Source organism: Vespa crabro, chromosome 10 (genome assembly GCF_910589235.1).
Source record: "Vespa crabro chromosome 10, iyVesCrab1.2, whole genome shotgun sequence".
NCBI classification, from domain to species: Eukaryota; Metazoa; Arthropoda; class Insecta; order Hymenoptera; family Vespidae; genus Vespa; species Vespa crabro.
The window spans coordinates 3,441,992-3,456,285 of record NC_060964.1 but is presented as its reverse complement, the minus strand read 5'-3'; the positions used below and the strand labels follow the sequence as shown (position 1 = coordinate 3,456,285).

The 14,294-nt window shown below is 30.6% G+C and overlaps 3 protein-coding genes and 1 long non-coding RNA gene across 8 annotated transcripts in view; 1 reads left to right on the top strand and 3 right to left on the bottom strand.

Annotated features, from left to right (window-relative positions):
* Positions 1 to 2,602: 2,602 nt before the first annotated feature.
* LOC124427738 (probable isocitrate dehydrogenase [NAD] subunit alpha, mitochondrial) lies at positions 2,603 to 5,782 on the bottom strand. The gene is made up of 6 exons (XM_046971034.1): positions 5,622 to 5,782; positions 5,190 to 5,312; positions 4,311 to 4,483; positions 3,808 to 4,042; positions 3,452 to 3,730; positions 2,603 to 3,368 (listed from the first exon to the last, which is right to left on the bottom strand). The coding sequence occupies exons 1-6, from the start codon at positions 5,646 to 5,648 to the stop codon at positions 3,129 to 3,131; spliced, it is 1,077 nt and encodes a 358-aa protein (XP_046826990.1). The 5' UTR covers positions 5,649 to 5,782; the 3' UTR covers positions 2,603 to 3,128.
* Positions 5,783 to 6,297: 515 nt separating this feature from the next.
* LOC124427735 (myelin expression factor 2) lies at positions 6,298 to 10,784 on the top strand. The gene is made up of 9 exons (XM_046971032.1): positions 6,298 to 6,527; positions 6,810 to 7,182; positions 7,283 to 7,576; positions 7,657 to 7,903; positions 7,991 to 8,167; positions 8,255 to 8,694; positions 8,848 to 8,983; positions 9,093 to 9,174; positions 9,237 to 10,784. Exons 1-8 carry the CDS (start codon positions 6,511 to 6,513, stop codon positions 9,146 to 9,148), a joined length of 1,740 nt encoding a protein of 579 aa, XP_046826988.1. The 5' UTR covers positions 6,298 to 6,510; the 3' UTR covers positions 9,149 to 9,174; positions 9,237 to 10,784.
* LOC124427740 lies at positions 10,773 to 12,716 on the bottom strand. The gene is made up of 2 exons (XR_006943013.1): positions 12,057 to 12,716; positions 10,773 to 11,555 (listed from the first exon to the last, which is right to left on the bottom strand). It is a non-coding gene; the product is annotated as an uncharacterized LOC124427740 (long non-coding RNA).
* Positions 12,717 to 12,999: 283 nt separating this feature from the next.
* The window catches only part of LOC124427734 (protein fem-1 homolog CG6966), a 44,699-nt gene continuing 43,404 nt past the window's right edge, over positions 13,000 to 14,294 (bottom strand). For all 5 annotated transcript variants that reach the window (XM_046971029.1, XM_046971028.1, XM_046971026.1 and 2 more), the window contains one exon: positions 13,000 to 14,294. This exon is cut by the window's right edge and continues 2,050 nt beyond it. The gene's annotated coding sequence lies outside the window, so the exon portion shown is untranslated.

Here is a 14,294-nt window from a genome sequence, read left to right as displayed (position 1 = left end):
TTTTTTTTCATCAATATCTTATCTCCACGATGTATTATTTTAAACTTATTTATTTGAATAGATCTTATCTATCTATCGTGGATTTATTTTTTTTTAATGAAATTTTTCATAAATGCAAAGATAGGAATGAATGGTTCTTTCATAATTGGAATAACATCAGATATTAAATATGTTTTATTTTCTTTTTTTTTGCTTTTTAAATTTTTAAGTACGATCACATTATCAATAAAAAATAAAAATTGAAGATAAGTTTTTAAAGATAAGCGTAAAAACAAATTGATATTACTCTATATAGAAATGCGTTAGATAATTGAAGAATATGTCGAAGAATATATAATATTTCCTATAAAATTAATTAGTTAACACGTTCTTCTTCGTTTACATTTAAAATTAGAGAGAAGTTACTCGCTTAAATAATTTTTTTTATTATTCAAATTTAAGCGTAACATCGATTGTAAAAAAAAAAAAGAAAAGAAAAAAGGAAAATACATCGCTATTTTTAATTAAACGATCCTGATTTAATTTCATTGATCTTTCTGCGTTAAATCGTAACTCGTTAGATTGAACAGCTTGCGATATAACGAAAACATAGTTTCATAATAATAATAATAATAATAATAATAATAATAATAATAAATAAATAAATAAATAAATAAATATATGATAGACAAGAGAAAAGTAATGAAAAGCTTACGTAGCCCGAACATTTTCTAATGAAAGGTTGATTACGAATGTAATTCTACATGCGATAATTAATTCCAAGTAAGACGATTAAGCGGTGGCCTCCTCCTCTTCCCCCTCCATCTTTCTCCCGTCGATAGATAGAGACGGTAAAGCCAATATTTCCACAACGACGATGTCATAAAATATGCATGGTACCGTTCAAAAAAAAAAAAAAAAAGAAAAGAAAAAAAAAGAAAAAAGAGAGAAAAAGAAAAGAAATGAGAAAAAAGGAAAAAGGAAAGAAAAGAAAGAAAAAGTAAAGGAAAGGAGATAAAACGTAGGAAAGTATTGTTCTAGGTGCATAAATCTTTGCGAGTAGTAACGCACGAACGAATATTACAATTCACGATATTTCCTTTTTACGTGACACAGCCTAGTGGATTTTAATAACGGTGGCATATAGATCAGAAGAAAAGTACGTAGAGGAGGTAGAGGAATGAATGTGTGAATATATCGGAAACGATTGCGAAAGGGTAAAAAAGAAAAGAAAGAAAGAAAAAAAATGAAGAAGAAGAAAAAAGAAATAATAATCGCGTGAAGATCGTTTGGAATTGATCATAGATTACATTTGAAAGCAGTCTTTGCTTTAGAAGTGCTAAGCGATTTTGGATTGTCAAAGGGTAAAGGTTGTAGGAGACGTGCCGCGACTTGCACATTATTGAGACGCGAAAAGAGATTAAAAACGACTTTTTTTTCGTTTTTTTTTTTTTTTTACTTTTTTCTTTTTTTTTTTCCAAAGGATCGTTTCCATTGACTGGGGGTGCATTGCGGCAAGTCCTGAATAATGCATGAAATTTGTACCCTAGAATCGAATCGCTTCTCGTCACACCAACGGCACGAGACGACAAGAGAACGGGCATAAATCTAAATAATTTCAACCCTCGAATTTTTATTATTCCTATGACTACGCGACGGGTTCTCGTCGTTGAATATGCATATGTCGCTTTCCACACTTCGCTCGAGTGTGTTCTACCTTTGTGTCAAAACACTTCGTGATACCTAGAATCAGCAGCATCATCTCTTGATATCCCGATCTCCATTTTACCAGCTATTCATAACGCTCGAGATAATCCATGGATTCGTTGATTCCCTTATCCCTTTTTTCTTACTTTCTCGAGGATACTTCCTTCGCAAAAGATCTCTTTATTCTTTATTAATATTATGAACGTTAAATGTAACGCGAAACGTTCCTGTCAGCCAAGAAAAGACGCATAGCTCGTAGATCAAAGAGAAACTCTAATATCGAAAATTTACAATGTCCATCATTATTCACTCGTGGAATCTCGATAAATCACAGACAGGATTAACGAGCAGCGAAGATGACACTGAATCCCTTGGATTCTCCGTACCTCCTTTTTCCTTCTTCTTCCCGTTCACAAGACCGATGAAATATAGCCAACAACTTTTCTCATATTTGAGAGTTTTCTTGAGAACCATACTGTACCATGGAAGAGAGCGGTGTAAGCAGGAGGGAAAATTATGAAGTGGTTGGGACGAGTGCTATAACGTAACACCAAGTAGGGTGAAGTTACCGAGTGTTTATATCCAGAAGCCTTCCTTTTTCTAAAAGTTATATTCTCTTTTTCATGACCTTTTCTTTCTTTTTTTCTTTTTTTTTTTTTTTACACCCGCAATCATGTAAATTCAACTTTCACTTTCGTCCTTCGTATCTTCGCATTAAGATGTCGTATATCCTTTTTCTTTTTTTTTTTTTTTCAAATTAATCGAAATATAATATCTTCGATTTTTATTTCGATAAGCGAGATTTATCTATGGGAAATGAAAAGTAAACAAATATGTGCGTTACGAAGATAAAAGCAATGGAAAAAAAAAAAAGTATATACATATAAATAAATAAAAGAAAGAATAAACTCGTGTATTTGAAGTTTTTTCCTTTATGTTTTTTATTTTTATTTGTTTATAATACTGCACAATGTTGACTTCTGAAACTTTTTCTTTAGCACACTTTGCATAACAATTTTATTTAAAAGTATAATACAGAGTGCATCTACACATTAATTTGTACAAACTAATCTTTACAAAGTTTACTAAAATCCTTTATCTACTAGTAAACGATATGTAACAACCAATGCGAATAAAAAAAAATACACGATGATTGTTACGCGTTTACTTAGAAATTCGCATGTAACGAGATATATGAGGTAAATGCTATTACAAACTTAGGGCAAATCTTCGGTATATATAATTACATATTTTTACAATGAATTGTATTTCCTATTTTGTAAGATATATGATTAAATTGGACTATAAATTGATACTGAGCAAAATTATATGAATCAACATATGATATTATGTTTGTTAAATTGAAAGAGCTTTACCACATTAAAAGATCACGAATTCTACGAGTATTTGGCAGTTCATATTTAATTATTTTCTAACGCTATTTATTTTGTTTGTGCAGAAACTCTTTTGCAAATTTCATTAGTATATTCGCTGCATTTTGCAGTTCCTCCAAGATCACCAGTCAAATATTTGGCTTCTTTGATAGTGTCATATGCAGCATTTTCTATAATTCGCGCATGATCGTTTAATCCCATATATTTTAACATCATTACAGACGATAATAACAACGCTGTAGGATTAGCTTTATCTTGACCCGCAATGTCTGGTGCAGTTCCATGCACCTATATTACGAATAATAATTTTAATCAAGCTGTAAAACGTAATATTTGTAAAAAAAAAGTAAATAAAATAGTTTAGAACATACCGATTCAAAGAGAGCACCATTAAGGCCAATATTTCCACTAGGAGTAAGTCCAAGACCGCCTACAAGTCCAGCACACATATCCGATAGGATATCACCATAAAGGTTGGGCATGACAAGAACGTCGTATTGACTTGGATCTTGTACCATATTTAAGCACACTGTATCCAAATACTTTTCTTCGAATTTTATGCTTGGGAATTTTTGAGCAGCATCCCGACAACATCTAAGAAATAACCCGTCAGACATACGCATAATATTTGCTTTATGTACTGCGGTTACCTATAACAACATACAATCTTTGAAATATCATCTGCAATCATTATTAAATTAATTTTTATTATTGAAGACAGTCTTACCTTTTTTCTATTATTATCCTTAGCATATTGAAAAGCAAAATCTGCTACTCTACTAGATGCTTCTTCCGTGATTAATTTAATACTTTGTACAACACCTTCTACAATCTCATGTTCTATACCTGAATATTCTCCTTCTGTATTTTCTCTGATTGTTACTACATCTACATTATCGTACAATGTTTTATATCCTTCCAAAGAACGACATGGTCGTACATTAGCATATAAATTGAATTCTCTACAAAAGAAAAATAATTGAGTTTATTGATTTGTGAAAATATATCATTCAGATTCAATCATGAAAATAAGCATGAATGATATTACTCTACAAACATTGCTTAAAGTATATCAAATAAGATGATGCTATCTATATTTGCCTTGATGTTTTTGATTACATAACTACAGAATTATAAAAAGCAGCTGTGTTAAGAAGGAGATAATATTCTCAAACAATTAAGGTTAAAATTATACTATATTTGATTACACAATGATAAAAAGAAACTCACTTTCTTAATGCAAGGTTTAAAGATCTGTGACCTTTTCCTATTGGAGTCATAAGAGGTCCCTTTAAACCAATTTTATTTCTATTAACCGAATCAATAGCAGCTTGTGGAATGCCAAATTTTCCATCTGGACCTTTAACAGGTGTTACATCCACTGATTCCCATTCTATTGGTACCTGTCATTACGGTGAAACACATTATTACAATACGTAGTATTAAATATAAATGAAAAATAAGCTTATATACTTTTTATAAAAAAGCCACCTATATTTTTTTTTATAGATATATTAAATCACTTTAAAGAATTGTGGATTGTATATGTGTATATGAATATGTATGTATATATATATATATATATATATATATATATATATATATACACATATACACACACATATAAAGATTCAATATGGATTCTCCTGATATGACATAACACCGTGAACATATACACTTAAATAGCTTAAAAAAAAAAAAAGGTAAATAAATAAATAAAACGATTTAAAGGGGGAAAAAAGCAAAAATATATATATATAATATGTGTTCTTACTTTTGGTAAGAGCTATAGTAAGAACACATTAAATAAGCCTATAATTGGATTAACCTATGAGAGAAAGATTAAAATAAACGCTATAAGGTTGATGCTACGACAAATTGGGTCACCTTGCAAAATATAAATTAATATTGTCCTTTAAAAAAAAACAAATATTTATTGCTAAGAACGTTCTTGTGTTATCTAATATTTTGAGAGAGAGAGAGAGAGAGAGAGAGAGAGAGAGAGAGAATTGAGAGACTCGTAAGATCGACGGGACACAAGTACGTTAAAAAAAAAAAATAAAATAAAATAAAAAAGTATATACCTATATACATATGCTTGTGCCTTACCTTCGCAGCATCAAAAATCTTTTGCACAGCAATGGATATTTCTGGGCCAATTCCGTCTCCTGGTATAAGGGTACATTTACGAAGATTACTGCAGAAGCGTACATTGCCAATTTTTGGTGAGATCTGTCCTCGGAAAATCCAGAAAACGATTCAATTCTATGCGATGACATTTTATCAGTTTTTTTATTTCACATTTATATGAATGGAAAGGATAACATTGTGAATATATTTACTAAATAATGCAAATGGAATTCTTGAAATATATCAAAATCTTGGAATATATAGAAGACGATTAGTCTTATGAAAGGAGTAGACGAATATATAGACCATGCAAAAGAAGTATTCTAACCTTTCTATTCGAAAATATGATAATATTAAATAAACGATACAATAGTTAATAAATAGACTTTTGAAAAGTATGTGTTAACTTACTGCTTTTCGTATCCACTGGGCTGCCATTATCTTAAAGTAAACTTTTATATAAAAAAATGAACCTCTACTATACCGAAACGCAGCTGCGCACGTCAGAAGAGTCGCAAAGCAAAAGCAAAAGGAAAAAGAACGAAGGAACGATTCTCATTGGTCGACGTATCTCGATGTCTTCTGCTATTCGGAAACGGAAGATAGCGGACGATATTTGTTTAAAGACGAACGGTGGCTCCACGGCATATGTTTGAATTAAAATTACATTTGCATCATTATGTTTTATAAAACAATAAAAACGAGATTATAAAACAAGGTGATAGAAACGTTTATAGGTTATTTCGAGATAAGTTTTACAGTTTGATCTTTGGAAAATGTATTAATTACGATATGAATAAATTCGAATTATAGTTGAAATAAAAATTATTATTTCCCGCTGTAATAGCTATCTTTAAATTCGATCAGTAATTGGTCGATGAAATTGAGAAACTTGCGATTTCATTCTAATTAATGATTTTATCGGAAGTTAAAAAATCATTGTAAAACTTTAATGATAATAGCGTTAGTTAATACGTGGAAAAAAACGTAATCGATATTGTTTATCTTATCGCGCTTAATACTATATATATATATATATATATATATATATCAATAATAAGAAAATCTTTTGCGAGTTTTCATCATATCGTATTAATACTTTATAGTGTTTGTAAATTTGCTTTTGAATTCATTGGTTTCCGGGATTTGATAACTTCCGTTGACAGCCATTTTATAAGACGCTTCTCGTGCTCGCGTATGTTTGCTTCTATTTTCAGTTTGACTATTTTGTAACCTCAGAAATTTAGATAGATTATCTAGGACTTCCTTTGTTAATCGTTATTTCAACTAAATAACAAGGATGATCAAAGTGGAGGAGTAAGTGAAACAATGAATATTTTTTCAAACATCTTCATGAAAATTGTATTGTCGGCATGTGATATACCATTGTATTATTAATATTAACCGTTCCCATTTATATTATCGTTTTATATAATGATATTATATCTTGTTTGCATTTAAATTAAATTGTTATTTGTAGATGTTGATTCAAAATATTATTTATAATTAAGCTTTCTTTGTTTTATACAATGGTGAAATGATTTTATATTAATTAAATGATATTTTTCATTTCATGTTCAATATTCTTTTAAACAACAGAACACAAATTCCAAATGACGATGAAAGAGATAGGAGCAGAGAACGTGATCGGAATCGACGATCGGATAGACAAAATCGTATCAATTCGACTAGTCGTGATCGGAGTAGAGAGAGAAATGATCGTGGTGGTAGAAAAGCTTCAGATAGAAGAATTTATGTATCAAATATACCATATGACTTTCGATGGCAGGATTTGAAAGATTTATTTAGAACTGAAGTAGGGAAAGTTGCACATGTCGAACTATTTACGGATGAAAATGATAAGCCCCGTGGTTGCGGTATTGTTGAATTTGAAGATGCGGAATCGGTAAAGATTGCTGTTGAAAAAATGCATCGTTATGACACAAAAGGAAGGAAATTAGTTGTGAAAGAGGTAGTCCAAGATGATTATGTAACACATTTAAATTGAATATCATATTATGAAAAAAAAATAAAACAATTTAATTGATTTATTAATAATTTATCTTTTTTAGGACTTTGATGTTGAGCGTGATAAATATGGTCGGCTAGCAACAGCTCGTAATAATGATAGACCAAGAGATGATAGGTTTAGAGATCCTCCTCGTCAGCAAGGAGGTGGTAGACAAAACATGCCAGCACCTAGTGGCAGTGGTGGTGGTGGTGGTGGTGGTGTTGGTGGCGGTGGTGGTGGAGGTGGTGGAGGCGGTGGTGATAATAAGTTTGGTAATACTTATGGTCTCAGTACACAATTCTTGGAATCTTTAGGCATTAATGGACCTTTGGTTACAAGAGTCTTTGTAGCAAATGTAAGTGTATCTTACTGTTAATAAATATTTATAATAATCATAAAATATATTACTCTTTATATTTTCATTATTCTCTTCAGTTGGACTATAAAGTGGATGAAAAGAAATTGTTGGAAGTATTTAAGTTGGCTGGTAAAGTTTTACATGTTGAATTGGGCAAAGATAAAGATGGAAAGTCTCGTGGCTTTGGAGTCGTAGAATATGATCATCCAGTGGAATCTGTACAAGCTATTTCAATGTTACACAATCAGCAACTTTATGACAGACGAATGACAGTAAGGCTTGATAGAGCAAATGAACCAGATATGCCACCAAAATTACCAGAAGGTATGGTTTTTTTTTTATTGATATGACAAAGTTCCCATGTTGATACCTTTATATATTTCAATATAATTATAATTTAATATAAACTAGGTTTGAAGGGCATTGGAATGGGATTAGGAGCAGGAGGAAACAGATTAATGGATGTAGCACGAAATATTCCTAGTGTACAAGCCAACAATCCACCGGTTGTAAATCCTATCTCTGCTCCTGTTTTGGCTGCCGGTGCTTTTGGTGCTGGATTAAATAATGTTGTACCTGCACAATTAGGTATGCCGTGAATTAACATCGATTAAACATCGACTTATATACAGATATATGAATGTATTTATTCACGATCATTTCTCTTCATTTTAGCATCTGCATTGACAAATTCAAATGCAGCAGCACTTCAAGCGAGTCTTGCTGGTGGTTTAGGAGCAAACCTAACTACAAGCTCTTTATTGAATTCATCCTTAACAAATGAATTGGCTTCAAATTTGAATAGCTTTGGTGGTGGAGTTGGCGGTTTATCAGGACTACAAGCATCTTTGGCTGGTGGTCAAGGAAATAATTCTTTTGCACCAAGAGGTTTATCTAAATTAGATAACGATATAGGATTTGGTGGCAACAATGCTTTTGGAAGTTCATCCTTTGGTGGTGGCAGAGATTTTGATGGAGGCTTCAACAGAGGGGATGGCGATCGTGTATCTGGTGGAGGTGGTGCATTCTCCGGCAATCAAGGACAAGGTGGAGGTGGTAACAGACAAAATGCTAACGGTTCTCGGCTGATGTCAGATACCATTCTTATAGGAAATGTAAGTATATTTTGAAAGATTTTATTTGACGCAATTAATATTATCAAAAATATCTGAGCATGTTATTGTATTTTTCGCTTCTCTTCTTGTAGAGTAATTTAGAATATATAAAGTTCGAATAAAAAATAATAACATGTACTGTTTTGATTACAGTTACCTCCTAATACTACGTGGCAAATGTTACGTGATAAATTTCAAGATGTTGGTGAGGTCAAGTTTGCAGAAATGAGAGGTACAGATATGGGAATGGTACGATTCGTCTCTGAGTGGGATGCGGAGCGAGCAGTGTGTATCCTTTATAAAAGAGAAACACATATCGTATTTTTTTTGTGTATATATATATACACTAACATTTTAATAGTATATGTAGTATTTTCCTTGATTTATATACTTTATAGCGATGATGAATCGGTCACGTATCGATGGCAGGACAATCGACGTACGCTTGTACTAACGAAAGAACTACTACATCGATCAAAGGTAACGCTAGTACGAATTAATATTCGCAGAATTTGATGCTTGACCATAACTTATTGATGCAGCTAGAGGAGACTGGGGTTTGCTATGTCGTCTGCAGCATTGTTCCGCTCCCGATGACAATACTTGAAATTCATCGTAGTTGTGTGGCAGAACGTAGGACAGTGAGTGAGAAGTAATCTGTCGTTGGAAGAACAACAGTCGTGTGTTGTATACCTGTTCAACGTTGAAACGCTCGTATTGATGGGCTAATGGTCAGCCTTCTTTGACGTAACCATCTTGTTCTAAATTCTACACCATCAGTTATCGTTCCTTTTTACAGTCGGAAACGTTCACTTCTAAATCAGCTTCTTCGAGTGATCGATATATAGTTTAGTTTGTTAGGTTTTAGGTTCGTAATGTTCTTACATAGTCCATAGGTTTTTTCAGTATGTAGGCTATACTATTTACAGTAATCAGTAAAAAGTAGCTTGTAAGTTTATTTCATAGTTGTCACACGATGAGAGTAAGATAGTAAGAGAGAGAGAGAGAGAGAAAGAGAGACGACTCAATCGGTTTTCTGACATTCCGGTCTAAAGTGACGCTTTGGTCGTTCGCAAACAGGTCAACCAAACAGGGACAAGATAATTTTTTTGTCGTTATATTAATATTTAAAGTTGGCACGGTTGTCACAAATGTAAGAGTTAAATTTTCGATCCATCTTATATTAGATACTCGTTCAACGATTCAATTCTTATACGGATAGTAAATATCTGTCGTTTTATTCTAATGTCAGTTTCTCTCATATACATCGGTTCTTATGCCTAATATGTAACTAGATGTATCGTGGTTCGACAGGGAACAATTCTCCGCTCCGTTCACCTTTGAAATTTATTTTTTTTTGTTATCCAGTGTTATCCACGCTGCATATTACATCGTTGTAATTATTTTGGAGATTTAAAGAGCATAAATCTTTTTATCTCGCTTTAGGAAGGTCCCTTTCGGTTCAGTCGCTCTGAGACTTCAGCGAACGAACATTGGATGACTTTATGCCCTAAATTTGCTAGAATTGTCTTACGTATTGTGCACAATCATATGTTTACCAAAAAATATACAACACGTTTATATTATATATATATATATATACATATATATATACATATATTATATATATATATGTTTGTGTATATTTGACGTGAAACGATTTCTGTTATTTCGTGCTTTTTATATCAGTAAAGAAGATATATATATATATATACATATATACGTATATATATGTGTATATATATATATACACATATATTAGAACACTATTTTACGATAATAATAATAATAATAATAATAATAATAATAATAATAATAATAATAATAATAATAATAATAATAATAATAATAGTTCTCGCGCGAATCTATTCTTTGGTAAACATATTTCTTCTCGCCATGTAGATTTCGAGGAACATTCTCTGCGCATTGTGTAACACTCTTGTATAACCACAACCTCATTAATAGTGATTGAATAAAGTCCACATCCATTTTGACAACAAAAAAGAAAAAAAAGAAAACGAAAAAAAAAAAAGAAAAGAAAAAAAATATGAGAAAAAAAAAAGAAGTAAATAATAATATGCTGTGGTCGTTGTGTGTTTTATTTTTTGTATTGTTGCGTGTCTCTCTTACCATTTTAAGCAGGTTGTGCTTTTTACCGAGGAAAAGTTTCCATCTATTTTTACGAAAGAGCTATTCAAGGGATGTCGGATGAATTTCCGGTGAAATGACTTTGTGATAACAGACGAGTTTCGACGATTACGTTTGTAACGAAATTCTACGATGTTTGTGTGTGTATGTGCGTTTTTTAATGTTTTCTCCATCGAGACGTTCGTTCCGGAGCTTTCCATAAACTCGGATCTTTCATGTGGGGTCATGCACTTCGTAATCTGCAAAATTGGAAACTCTTTTATAATACGGCAGGTGAGATTAATATTTCAGGTGACTTTCGTTACACTTCTTTTTTATCTTTGCGATATCCTTCAAGAGGAAAGAGTTTCGCCCAAGAAACTTACATAGGATCCGTTGTTTGTCTCCACCTCCTACCCACCCCCTACCCCCTTCACATTTGTTTCTTTTTTTCTTGTCTTTCTTTATTTTATTTTATTTATTTATTTTTTTTTATAAATATTTATTTATTTATTTTTTGTTTAATTTTGTTTTATTTATTTTTTCTTTTTCTTTTTTTTTTTTTTTTTTTTTTTTGATATATCGACAACACATCGTTAATGTAATACTCGTATAGCAAATCGTACGTCGCTGTCATCGGATTGTTCTCTTCCTCAACTCTTAAACACTTTGTTACTGTTGTACAAGATTGTAAATTTTGGTATATGCTTCCCGATGAACATTTCAAAAGAAAACTAAAAAAAAAACAAAAAAGAGAAAAAAGATAAAGGGATTATCGATGTTATCATGTTTCCTCTCTAATATAGTGGTTGATCTTTAAGCGGATTTAGTATCATCGACACCTGTCCTAGGAATCCAAAGTGTTTGTTATAACATCGTGGAGATGAGAATTAGTACAAAATATTCTTAGATCTTTAGTTAGAACGTTTCAAATATATATACATGCATATATATATATATATATATATATATATATATATATACGTATATTAATATACATATATATATATATTATATATTAATATACATATAAATTATATATTAATATAGTATATATATACATATATCTAGAGAGAGAGAGAGAGAGAGAGAGAGAGAGAGAGAGAGATATGTTTATAGGTAAGTTTGTCCGATGAAGTTTTACATATTTCGTTCTGTTTATTTTTTTTTTTTTTTTTTTCGAAGCTGAGGAATATTCACATTGGGAATATTTTAGTATGAATCGTTAAACTTACATGTAATATTATTTCCCTTGCGAGTTTGATGGATTTTTGTTATAACAATCGTTATAAATTATTCTTTCTGTCGTTTCAACATTTTCTACCTTTTTACACAAATTGTGTAAACTCTCACAAAAGTTTGTCTTTCTATATATTTGTGTATGTATGTACGTGTGTGTGTGTTCCCGTGTGTATATACGTACGTGCGTGTTTTATAGGAACTTCAAGTTGGAGAAGAATAATTTTTGCCATTTCACGATATTTTCTCGTAACGTCAACAGATCTGTTCGTGTTTTAAATAATCGAATCGTCGATTATGTACAAACATTTAAGGAAGTTTTTCTGATTTCTTTTTCTTTTTTTTTTTTTTTTCTTTTTCTTTTTCTGATCTATCCAAATGTTTTTATATCAAGTAAAATGGAGGAGAGGATTGACGTACGACGATTTGATAACGATTTGATAACGATTTGATAACGATTTGATATCGCGTTTAATATAGACAAATACATTTTATGTTATAGTATATATGTATTCACATATAAGTTATAAATTTCAGAAAAACTTATAATTTGGATTAAAAAAACTAGGTAAGTTTGTCTCTAGTTTGAGCAATCATTTCATATGTCTGTTATTCTTTTAGGAAACATCATCCAGGTGGCATGTTTTTATCGAATGGTAAGTGCTATATATATATATATATATACATATATATATACATATATATATATATATGTATATACATACATATACACACACTTCTGTCCCCTTAATATACGCGAAAAGTATTCATTCCATGCAATTTTTTTTTTATGCGGATAAAGATCGGAATAATCCAGTTTGTCAATATGAAAAAAAGAAAAAAGAAAATATAGAGAGAAAAAAAATCAGTATAAGTTATTATACTGAATATTTATTCAGCACGTAAACATATAGGTTTATAAAGAGAAAAAAAATTATATAATTTCTACAAAAATGAAAATATAAATTTTATTCGTTGTCATACGAAAATATACATCGTATTCGTTATCGCCGCGTATCATATATTTCGAAAATAATCAACTTCTTTTTTTTATCGCCTCAAAATCCAAGTGTTCGTTATAGAGAGATTTCGTCTAAAGGAAAAATATAACAGAAAATATTTATTCTTGATATACATGCGTACATGTAGGTTTATAAAAAGAAAAAAAAAATCTATGAAAGATATATAATTGTAGAAAAAATTACAAAAATTCTACAAATACGATAGTATAAAATTTATTCCTTTTTCTTCTTGTGTAACGTGTAATCAACATCTATATTTTTTTTTTTTTAATTCGTTCAAAATTATATTATTTATTATAGAAATTTTCGTCTTTATCTAACTTTAGGATATTGTCGACAACACAGTATAGGTATAATTCCCGAATGATTATTTTAGAGAATATATATTTTCTAATCGTATAAAGTTAGATCGTTTAAACAAAGATAGGGTATATAAGTATCATGTAAACGATGGTATAATTTATCGCATAAATAAAAAAAACGGGTGGGCGTATGTATATATATATATATATATTTTTTTTTTTATATAGGTAGTATATGTGTAAGGTATTTAGAATTGAAGAGAAATAAACATATAAATATTTCGATTATATAATATATATATATATTTTTTCTTTTTTTTATCACACCTGTATTTCCACAGTCTTTACATTATAAAACGGTTCGAGTCTTCTCGATAAATATGTAAGATTAAGAATTATATTTTTTCACAGAGGGATCGAGACAACGTTCCGCATAAAAGGTAAATATGTGAGAATGTGACTCTATTAACTAAAACAACTCGTTCAAACGGAGAATGCATAAAAAGTATATAAAAAGAACTGTATTCGTGGAAAAAAAAGAGAGAGAGAGAGAGAGAGAGAGAGAGAGAGAAAGAAAAAACCAGTCAAATAAATAAGTGTAAATGTTTTGTTAGTGGATTTCTCACGATCGCATACGTATTAAATTGCATTAGGTGCATCTATTGTTCGTCGATTTAAAAGAAGCACCTCTTCTAAACAACATATCTCGCATCTCTTCGCATTTGTCTATGTATGTATGTATGTATGTATGTATGTATGTATAATATGTTTATAATTTTTTTAATCTATCGTGTAAGTTTTATCACATTTGAAATAAAGGTATTATCAATGGCGCAAAAGCTTAAGGCTCGATGTAAATAACGATGTGTAAGTAAATTATGGACTTGGATTATACGCGCGATATCGTTTT